The sequence below is a fragment of the Oratosquilla oratoria genome, chromosome 10, assembly GCF_046742065.1.
Source record: "Oratosquilla oratoria isolate Oo_2021 chromosome 10, ASM4674206v1, whole genome shotgun sequence".
Classification (NCBI taxonomy): Eukaryota; Metazoa; Arthropoda; class Malacostraca; order Stomatopoda; family Squillidae; genus Oratosquilla; species Oratosquilla oratoria.
In genome coordinates, this window is record NC_134786.1 from 60747152 (window position 1) to 60759651 (window position 12500).

General features: G+C 35.3%; 1 protein-coding gene across 1 annotated transcript in view; it reads right to left on the bottom strand.

Annotated features, from left to right (window-relative positions):
- Positions 1-1708: 1708 nt before the first annotated feature.
- The window catches only part of 5PtaseI (inositol polyphosphate-5-phosphatase A), a 32756-nt gene continuing 21964 nt past the window's right edge, over positions 1709-12500 (bottom strand). Inside the window, exons 2-4 of the mRNA XM_076191279.1 lie at positions 2373-2414; positions 1858-1995; positions 1709-1759 (exon numbers count right to left, since the gene is read on the bottom strand). Of these exons, the coding sequence (XP_076047394.1) occupies positions 1709-1759; positions 1858-1995; positions 2373-2414 (231 nt within the window). The remainder of the gene's footprint in view (positions 1760-1857; positions 1996-2372; positions 2415-12500) is intronic.

Genomic DNA, 12500 nt, shown 5'->3' on the forward strand with positions numbered 1-12500 from the left:
TATATACTGTATACAGATCCTATTGAACTTTGTGATGATGCCATTGGGTAAATACATACATTGTGTGTTATGATATTGTAGTGAAATACAGGATAAAGGAGCATAATTATGATGCTATGATGCATGGCAGGGAGTGTGTGGGGGATTGGTGGGGAAGGGAGTGTGTGTGTGATATTTTGATGCAGCCCAAAGAGATTTCTCCTTGTCTTCTCTTTTTCTGCACAAGGGGATGGAGACAGGGGGTCACTTCTTAAATGAAGCAGCTTTGCTGCAAATGTGCTGTGTCTTGCTACATTGCTTCTGAACCAGGGCAATGGGCGAGATGCAGGGATGGCCCATCATCCAGGAGAAGCCTAGAAAAGAGGGATTGAAAGGTGGTGAATGGGAGTGGAGTATGTGGAGATGAAATGGGGAGTGGATTTATGTCTTTGACTTTGGCTACCTCTCTAGTAAGGGGGGAAAAAGCCCTTGGCATATGTATGTATTTTGAATTCATATGCCACAAAAAAAACTTGATCTATACATATATATATGAAGTAATTTTATTATCACTTTTTGTACTACAAGAAAAGTCCCACAAAGGGGGGAAAAAAAAAAAAAGTTACACAATGAATTTCATGAAGAACAAATTTATGCTCAACAAAATTGACTGCACTTCTGTTATTTATAGTTATAAAAATATATCATCAATATAGAACAAGGGACAAGTTTTAATACCTTGATACCTACCCTTATGTTCTCAATAAAATTTAGCTTTATTCCTGATATGAGATATGTATAGATAGTCTTTTGCAGTTGCAGCGTAAAGAATATTATTTATTCAAGTTATTGTATATGTTCTTGTTTTGGAATATTACTTATTAAAGTTATTCATGAAGTATATGTTCTTGTTTCACAATTCTGTGATAAAAGCAGTGATGTGCTAAAATAAAGGTAGAATTTCCATTTACTTTTCTATATTGAATTTCACTTTCTAGCAGTGTACTCAGTAATGTGTATATACGAAAACTACCAACTTTCTTGCTTTACAAATCTGTGACAGAAATAATTTTTTCATCACAGAGCTTATAATATTAGTTGAGGAGTTCTAATTACACACCAGTAGGCTTTGTCCCCCTTATCAGGAAGGTAGCCTGCCAAGGGATACACCCAGGGTCAGAAGCAGTTGAGCAAGGGGAGGAATTACCTCTTCCAAACTCCATAGCAAGAATAAACAATTACTTACATCAAGTGAATGCCTGAATCATATCACTGTCATCTATTCTTATAACCTGTCAACATCCTCACCTCCATCTAAAAGATTAGTCTGAGGACACTCAAGTCTCCAGAGCCATAGTCTCCTATCACCTTCAATTATTTCCTCTACTTTCTCACATAAGTGGAACTGACAACTGGTCCCTGCTCACTTCCTCCAGTTAATAAAAGCTCTATCTATATCTAGCTATATACTAAATGCCTCTTTCCCCTTACAAGTGAGGTAAACAGACAAGGAACACTCATTCCCAGCCATTCCACTCCTCTCTGCTACCCATTGTTTCCCTCTCATCTTAGCACTACACTGATGGCATATAAACAGATTCACACTAGTACAGCACACATCAGTCCAAAGTTTCTTCCCAGAGAGATCTATGGGAGGGCCTAGGGACCATTACCAGCTGCTGTAAGACCGCTTGTTTCTAGTCAGTGAAAGTCAAGACAACCATTATCATTAATCCCACAGCATGAGAAACATGTCCTCGTGTGGGGGTACAACGGCAATCTACATCATAAGTGAGTGTGGTACAATGATGTTAAATTTACACACATGCATACATATGTGCAAATGCATACATTTATACATGTGTACATCCTGTGAACATGATCAAACAAAATATAAAATGCAACCTTATTGTACCTGACAAAATGTTCCACATGCTGCATGCTTGATTCATAGTTTTTGCCCCCAACTTCTTGGCAATGAAGAGCAATAAATCTGGGTTCCAGTTGTGTTATAGTCTGTAGGAATCAAACCAGAAAAAATGTAAAAGCATGTAACTAAATTACATTCTGCACAGACATGAAGCTACCGACTAAAAAATAATTGCTTTCTGTGGCATGCACTACATATGTCAGCTCTAAGTGAGGCTGTAAGGCTGCAAGCATAATCAAATGATATCAAATTAGCTTTTGCTCTCCAACTGAAATCACAGTTGCTATTACAACTTGCATATCTCTCATGAAATATACAATTTCCTTTAATGCAACTTCTTTCCTCATTTGTTTTAAAGAGAAATATTGCTAAGTGAGAAATCAATACAAGAATACCCAGTTTCATTGTAGTGACATGACTCCGAACTACAACATGATTGCTAACAGTGTCCAAGAAAATTTACCTTCAGAAATTCATTGATCCAAGGCATAAGCATGATGTCAGGCTGTTGGGGGGAACGGAAAAGCACATTAATATGACTGAAGAAATATTTATGCACTAAATTAAGACCTCCAATAAACTAGCAGAAGCTGCATCTTACATAATGGTACATGCATTCACATACTACTTTAAACCTTGCGCTGACCTTTGTAGCTCCATGCACTGTACCACCCTGTCTAAAAAGTGAATGGAATTCTTTAACCCCATGGAGAAAATGGCATTCCACTACTACTGAACCTTAGCCATGCTTTTTTTTTTTCAGATGAAAAAAAAAAAAAAAAAAAAAAAAAAAAAAAAAAAAGAAAAATTATATTCATACTGTATGCAAAGACCTTTGTTATATCCAAACCACTGGAACAAAGATCTCTGGACATATGTTCTCTCAATTTGCTAATAATACAAAAATTCATAAAAGTGACAGTGCTACCAAATTTGGCAGGTTCTGAGACCATTATAAAGTCTCTAAATGTAACCAGTCTACATAGTGTAACCATCAACATCATACTATAACAACATATTTCATTACATTCTCCCAAAATAGAATGTCATCTTACCAGACAAATTCCATGACTTATCCAGCCAATACAAAGTAAATTACTACAGCAATCCTTCCCATACCCAAACTAATTGAGGCAGTGTGTATGGACTTTGGGAAAAATTCAGATATGTAAGGTAAAATCATCCCCTCCACCCACCTGTCTCCACTCTGCCACAGCAATGCTAATTTTTTTTATTTAGAAGGAATAAAAGTGGTATATAATACACATAATCATATAACAATAGCAAAGTCTGGATAATGGCTATTCAGATATAGGAAGGACAACTGTACTGTACTAAGAATTTGCCCATAGAAATTGAAAATTTCTGAAGAAATTTTATATGTTGGCCTCCATGATGATCACACTCTGGAATGTATGGCTGGAGTGTGTCAACAAAATTTCACAAACTTTCCACAAGTGACAACAATCGTTGTGGACATTGTTTACCAATCTCACAAAGCAGGCTTTACTGATATTGATGTCCATGATATGAAGGAACTGCTTGACAGCCATCAGGAGGAGCTAAGCATAGAGGAGTTGCAGCAACTGGACCAACACCTGGCCCACAAATAGTTGGAGAAGGCAAAGATGCTTCAGCCTGTTATGATTCTAATGGTAGCCACCCTACAGATATTCCTGAATATTTATTTAAGGGAATCTGTTCTCCTAAAAAGCTTGGATCCTAGTGCAGCACACAGTAGTAATGTCAACCATAAAGTAGACAAGGAAACAGGCTGCACCTTAGACGAAGCTAATCTCTTCCTTCTCTACAGTGGCAAAATAAACAGGAACCACAGAGGAGGGAAAGATATGAAGAGTCACCCTTTTTTTTTTTTTTTTAATCTCTGTAACTCATGGTTTTCTTACGTTTTGGATAAAAAATTATAACAAATGATGTTTCATGGTTCCCAATGATTCTTTTGAATATCTGGGAATGTAACTATTCCTCTCATAGGATACATTGTTATATGATTGATCATTCTACAACTGGTTTTCATGAAGCAGAATCCATTCATATAACAAAGTATGTCTGCATGTAGAGTAAACACTCTCTTTCTGGATATGAATGTAGTAGTTTCAGTAAGTCATTTCTTGGGGTGGCCCCTGACCCTTTCCTGAGAATTTTCTGGGTACTACAGAATCATCTGTATGGATATTAATATACATTAAAACAAATATCAAACAGGAACTGATCATTTGCTGGCTACAGGATCTTACACCTCTCCAGCATCTGTGCCACGCTTTTCCTTTTCTTGGAGGCATGGATTGCTCATGCAAAAGCCTGCAAGAACCAGAGACACCAGCAGTAAGCCCTGCAGCAGGTAAGGCACACTGGATAAGGAGGAAGAGGAGGAGGAGGAGGAGAAAAAAAAATAAAATAAAATAAAATAATAATAATATCACTACCATATGTGCCATAGTATTATTCCAAGAGAACACACATCACACATAAAACAAACTGTTTATAGCAGTGGCAAAGTTGGAGCTGTGTATTACCAGATGTTTGCTGATGATGCATGCAAGCAAGCAATTTATATATATATATATATATATATAGCTATATTGAAATTCTCTCAGATGATCATACAAGGTTTTATTTGGAAATTCACTCAGATACATACATTTGGAAGACCATAATCTAATTTTTTCTACATATATATTTTCCTAGATATGGATATATTTCCAATCAATATTCAACAAGGAAGAGAATTTTCAGGGAGAAGAGTTGGTGGTTGTCAACTCATGTATTTGTCTAATTTAAGTGTATAGGAAAAGAGCAATACTCATGTGGTCCTGTCTCTTACTCCTCAATTATCATAGTTTTATATTCATGTATGGTTCCAACTTGGGCTATATGTAGTTATTTTCCAATTATCATACTCATATTTAAATTTATATATTATTCTACCTTGGGCTATATTGTCTTCTAAGATATTCCAAGTATTCATGCATCTGTATTTCTGTATTTAATGAAGCAGCCTTGCTGTGGATGTACTGTGCCTTGTAACTGACTCTGACCCAGGGCAGTGGACAGGGTGCAGGGATGACCTGTCATCCAGGAGGTGCTAAGATGAGAGGGGTGGAGGGGGGTGGAGTGGAGTGTATTTAGGGATGGAATAGGTGGGAATTATTTGGTATATGTATATATGTATTTCTTCACATCCTTTAGACATATAGTCTTTCTCAATTTGCTCTCATGACCTCTTAAACCCACCCATCTCTAATCAATAGACCTCTTCTGTCAATGAAGACTAACCCCCCTTTTAATAAAGCATTTGATAAACTTCCTTGACACTATCTATACACCAAAAGGCTTCTTGTTCCTTATAAAGGAAGTAGCCAGCCAAGGCATGTACCCACCATCCACCCATCCCACACCCGTTTGTTTTCCCCTTTTTTATCTTGCATCATTGATATCCACAACAATGACAAGAAATGGCTTATAAACTTTTTAGCTGGTAGACAGTGCAGAGTAAACCAAAACAGCCAAATTTCTGTGACCAAAAGACTATACATTAGAATCCCTTGAAGAGCAACACACACCTATGTTATTTAAACTATCTACGAGTAATCTCCAAACACCAGATCCAAAGCACTATCCTACACAGATAACCTGACAAAAACAACCCAGCATAGCAGCTACAAAATAGTAACTAAGTCCACCCAAATTTACTTAAACTAGAATGATGGCTTAGAAGTAACAAAAGGGAAACATCACACCAGAAATCCTCAGTAATACTGTTCAGTGCCGACAACCATGAATCAGGGAACTATCCAACAGTAAAATTAAATGCCCAAAGCCTTCTACTGAAAAAGAACCCAAAAACTTTGAGTTTCACTTTTGACACTTACATGACCTTCTGCCCACATGTCAAAGATTCGACAGTGAAAATCAATAATCAAATAAACAAATGAAAATAAAATACAAACAAGGGTTCTAACTGCAGAAGAAAATTGTAGTCACAGTCTACATTGTTCATAAACACCACACTCAACTACATTTCCACAGCATGCTTTTGAACAATCAGGTAACCATAGGCACTTTACAAACTATACAAAATTAGACACAGAATAATAACAGGATGCACCAAAAGCACTCCCATGGAAAATCTCCATACAGAAACCAAAATACTCCCCACAGAACACCACATGAAAATGATAGGTACACAGTTCTACACATGAGCCCTCAACGCTACTCATCCATCTCATTACATCACATAAGCACAACTAAATGAAAACAAAAACAAAAAACCTTCACCATCAGTACACTACTCAAATATCTACAACAATCACCTGTACCATAAAATACACCTACACAAACACACATTCACATATCATAACAAACTCTTCAAGACCAACCATCAAACTCCCTCCTCCATCAAACCCCTTAAGATATCCCCATAAAAAAATCTCTCCCAAGAGAAGCAAGAACCACACTGGCATGCTTGTGTTTAGGGCACCATCCAGCACTAAGACAATACCAGTACAGAATAGACCTGGCTAAAGAAACAAACTGCCCCATATGCAATCTTCACACATAGGACCCCAAACACCTCATCTTACACTACTGCTTCACCCTAGCCACATCCAGACGAGATGATATTTCTTCTTTATGAGAGTTATGGGCCAATCCAATGGTTTCTGACATTTATCAAATTTTGGATCTTGCAAGGTAAAATTGGGGCAACAGACTGACTGATTGGTTGTTGAGTGCAGCCAATTATTCTTCTTAATTGGACAAAGTACTGTAACTCTATATATCCTTCTAGATAACTCATTAAGAAGGCTACAGATTATACAAAACAAAGGTGCTGGACTTGTTAGAAGAAAGTCAATATGATAGAATGACTTCTGAATTAATATCCCTCCTTTAGGTGCCAATAAAAACGAGACTCACAAAATATACTTAAAACTACCCACTTCCTCCCATCTTTCTCCCTTAATACTCTCTTCCAATTTGCTGCCACCCTCTCCCCTTGAACATCTCATCACCTTACTTTTACTCACATTTACCTTCAACTTCCTTTCACACACCTTCCCAAACTCTGTCACTAACTTCCTTAATCCCTCTTTTGATCCTGCTACAAGCACAGTGTTGTCAGCAAACAACAACTGGCTTATCTCACAATTTTCTTAATTTTCTTTAACCATCTCCAATCCCTGGCCCATTACCCTTGCATTTATCTCTTGTGCCACTCTCATCCATATATAAATTGAACAGCCATGGTGACATGACACATCCCTGGCTAAGAAAATGACAATGAAAATAGATGTAAAGAAAAGATGAGGTGAAATCAGTTATTAAAATGATGAGAACAGGTAAGGCACCTGGGTTGGATGGGTCTCATGTGGAATGTCTAAAAAAAAAAGGGAGGTACAGTGATGGTGAACTGGCTGGTGAGGTTTAATGTTTGTCTAAAAGTGGGCAGAGTGCCAGAGGACTGGATGAGTGCATGGATAGTTCTGCTTTACAAGGGAAAGGGAACAAGTGCGAGTGTAGTAGTTTTAGAGGGACCAGTTTGTTGAGTGTAGCTGGAAAGACTTACAGGAGGGTTTTGATTGTGAGGATTATGAGAGGAACAGAGGGACCAATTGATGAGGAACAGTGTGGGTTTAGGAAAGGTAGGGCTTGTGTGGATCAGATTTTTGTGGTAAGGCATATATGTTTGACAGCTTTAGGAAAAGGTAAGGATGATTTTTGAGCCTTTATGGATTTGGAAAAGGCTTATGATAGGGTAGACAGGGAGGTATTGCAGATATATAGGATAGGAGGAAAGCTGTTCCGAGCAGTCAAGAGTTTTTACAAAAGTAGTAGAGCCTGTATTAGAATTAGAAATGGTGGGACTTTGCCAGGGATGTATCATATATATACTGTATAATATATATATATATATATATACATTTATATATATATACATATATATATATATATACATATATATATACATATATATATATATACATATATATACATATATATATACATATATATATATATATATATACACATACATATACCAACATTTTTCCCCCTTACAAGGGAGGTAGCATAAGTCAAAGGCATTAACTCACTCTCACCCATTTCATCCCCACAAACTCCACTCCCATTCACCAGTCCTCCCTACCTCTTTTCTTAGCTCCTCCTGAATGATGGGTCATCCCTGCATCTCCCCCACTGCCCTGGGTCAGAAGTAATGCAGCAAAACACAGCACATCCACAGCAAGGCTGCTTTATATATATATATATATATATATATATATATATAATAGAGTAATTGAGGCAAACTGTAAATTCCATTGCATTAAAGCAAGATTTCATTAAAAGCTTAATCCAGGTTATTTCATTCAGCTGTATGTAACCCATTCAGCAGTATTGGGGATTATGAGCATAATTGTAGTACCCTGTTTGTGTGTAAATATGGATACAAATACATACCTAACTCCCCTTTCTTTTCTATTATCTTTTTTACACTAAATATATAATACTCTTATATAACACACATGCAATATTGTATTCATATGATATACTACAGAGCAGTTCTGTTCCTCCTTTCTTATTAATGATGAATACATATCTCTTGTGGAATGATACCTCATCTAGTAATCATACTTGTATTCAACTTTCTCCCACATTTTGGCAGCTTATACAGTGACATGATAACAGGATAATAATTTCTCTTTTTAGTTCTGCTAAAACATTTTCCCTCCTGAGAATGGCAAGGAAGCTTGTATCCTTTTTCTTTATTTGAAAAAGTCTATTACCATAACATTTGTCTTTCAAAATAACATTAATGTGCTTTCAAAGTTTCCCCCATGATGTCACATCCATTTCTACAAAGAATAAAACACAATTAAATATATATTTTTTGCAATGGTTACAAAATCATCCTAATACATTACCCATTAAGTCAAGACTTAAAGCAATACAATTTCTTATCACCTCTCCAGTTTACCTCATCATCTCTAAGAACTTTGGTAACTACCAACACCTATTAGCCACCATTGTAAATTCACTTTTATATTTGAACACTTAAAAGAAAACAATGCCCCTCACAATGTCTTAAAAGCTTTCTCAGTTTCAGTCTTCTCATGATAACAAAAGCCTACAGGTAATTCAAAGCAACCCTCGGAATCTGGCCCCTGGCAATGAATTATTCCTACACTAAAGAGGCCACATCCAACACCAGGCAAGCCCAACCTCTCCTCCCATCCTTATCCTCTATTTATATTCAATGTTTCCTTTTTCTTACAAGAAAGAAAAAAGAGAAATATATAATTCATATATATATATATATATATATATATACATATATATATATATATATATATATATATATATATATATATACACACACACATATATACATATATACTGTCTATACATACATATATATATATATTGTAGAAATGGATGTGACATCACACACATCCATAAATCTTTGTAATAACTTAGGAGATACAGCCCAAGCTGGAACAATACAAGAATTAAAATCTAAATATGATAATTGGAAATCAAGGTTATAGAATAAGTTGGAACTGTACATGAAATTCTGGGTAGGTGAGATAAACTGGAGAGTAGGAGATGAGATCCAACAAGCTTTGCTCCTTTCCTGTATACTAATAAGGTCAATACAACTCCATAAATATATACAAACATACACACACACTTGCTTGGGTCAGAGACAATGCAGCAAGACAGCACATCCACAACAGGACCTGACAGCTGAAATTAGTTTACTCCCACCGTTTCATTTCATGTCTGTATGTAGCTATATGTATGTGTGTATGTTTGTATATTTATATATATATATATATATATATGTATATATATATATATATATATATATATATATATATATATATATATATATACATATATATATATATATATATATATATATATATATATATATATATATATATATATATATATATATATATATAAATATATATATAGGCTATATATATATATATATATTATATATATATATATATAAATATTTATATAGGCTATATATATATATATATATATTATATATATATATATATATACACACACACACACTTTCGTCGGATGGACGGCGAGAATTGGAATTCCGAAGAAAAAGGAAAATCTACGTGGATCTCAATGTCAAAGTACCTTACTGTATTTATAGGGAAGGGGAAAGCTCGTGGTGTAGTGGGAAAGTGTTAAAAAAGGAGAAGGGGAGGGATTATTGAGGGAAATGGAAGGAAATGAGGAAGAGGGGGACATGGTCCAGGAGGCCAGGCGTCTTGTAAACAAAAGACGGACCGATGATGACGGGATCAACAAAAATGTAAAGATTAGAAATATAGATAAGAGCAGCACAGTGGAAGGTGATGATAATAGTTTCCAGGGATTTAAAGAGGGTGGGGGGGATACCAACCTCCCCCGATTAGCAAGACTAGAGGAAAAACTTGATAAAATGACCGAGCATTGGGAAAATAGGTTCAGTAACGTAGCCAAGATTGCGCAGAGAGTTGAAAGATTGGAAGAACTAGAGAAGGCGAACAAAAACTTAACTTTAGAAATAGAAGAATTAAAAACAGTTAAAAAGTTAAAGAAGAGGATGAGGAATTAAAGAGAAATAATAAAGACAATTTTAATAAAGAGGCCATAGCAAAGGAAACACAGGGCTGGAAAAAACCAAGAAAACAGTAAAGTTGCATTTATTGACATAATTAAGCAACAAATGAGAGAACAAACTGAAGACTCAGTTATTAAAGTGATGAGACAGAAGGAGAATATAGTAAGAGACTTAGCAGATAAAAAGAAATGTATAATTATATTAGGAATGGAAGAGAAATTTAACCAAAATAGAACCACAAGAATTAACGAGGAAAAGGAAAAAGTAAACAGTTTACTAGAATTAGTTCAGGAAGATGAACCTGAAATCATGAAACAAATTGAAGAGATGTTTAGACTCGGAAAATATAGTACAGATAAGACCAGACCAATTAAGATTAAATTCAGGTCACAAACAACAGCAGAGAATATCTTAGCAAAAACAGGGAAGCTAGCAGAAAGTGAACAATATAAAAAGGTATGGATAAAAAGAGAAATGAATAAAGAGGAAAGAGAGGAAGAAAAAATGAAAAGGCAAGAAGCTAAAGAAAAAAAATAAGAACAGAACAAAGTCAGAAAAAGAAGAATTCTATTGGAGAGTAGTGAATATGAAAGTGAGGAAATGGACCATAACAGAGAGAAACAAAAAAGAAACGGAAAATACAATGCAAATAACAGAAAGTTAAGAGTGTCCTACACAAATATAGATGGATTAATAACAGGACTGAATGAACTGAACGAGTATCTGCAGGAAAAAGATCTGGACATAATGGGAATTGTAGAGACAAAATTAAAAGGTCCACTACCACCCAACAGCATAGGACACAATGCATATAATTATTGGATTAGAAACAGAGAGATAAAACAAGGGGGTGGAGTTATGTTCCTGACTAAGAAGGATATAAATGTGAAGAGTGTCACATATGGAAAGAATAGAGTAGAGATGATTATGATAGAAGTAGAAGACAGAGATAAGAAGAGCAGAAAGTTTGTAATAAACTACATGCCCCCAAAAACAGCCTCGTGGGAAGAGAGTGAACATAAAAGTATGTTAGAAGACACAAGAATAACATTAAACAAGATAATGGAAGATGGAGGAAGAATAGTTATGATGGGCGACTTTAATTGCAAAGAAGTCTGCTGGGAAGAGATGACAGTAAAGGGTGGAGAAGACTCATGGGGAAATGTTCTACTTGAGATGATTATTGACCACACAATGACACAATGGATTCAGGAGAACACTAGGTATAGAAATGAAGAACCATCGAGACTAGACCTAATAATCACATCAGAACCTGAAATAGTGGAAAAGATAGAATACCAGGCACCAATAAGTAAAAGTGACCACATATTGATAGAACTAGAGCTAAATGAGGAAAAATACATGAAAAAAAATAAACAATATAGAAAAGAAAGATTGATGTATGAAAAAACAAATTTTGATAAAATAAGAGAATTCTTTCAAAATGAAAACTGGGAAAGCATACACAAAGAAGATACAACAGTAGAAGAGAAATGGAATATTTTGACAAAAAAATTATAAAAAAGGAGTGGAAAAGTATGTCCCAAGACAAAAACAAGAAAAAGAATATGTTAAGTGCTGGTACAACAAAAGTTGTAAGGAGTTAAAAGACAAAAGAGATAAAGCTTGGACCAAATTGAAGAAAGACAAAAGACCTGAAAAATGGAAAATATACACTAGTTATAGAAATGAATATGTACAAGTGTGCAGAGACGAAAAAAGAAACTATGAAAAAGATGTCATAGAAAAATGTAAAGATCAACCAAAACTATTTTACAGATTTGTAAACAACAAACTAAAAAACAAACAAGAATTAGAGAAATTATGACAAGGAGGAGTTGAATACACAGAGGAAATAGAAATGGCAGAAATTATGAACAAGCATTTTAAATCGGTGTTTACAAGGGAGAACATACAACCTGGAGAGATCGAATGGGAAGA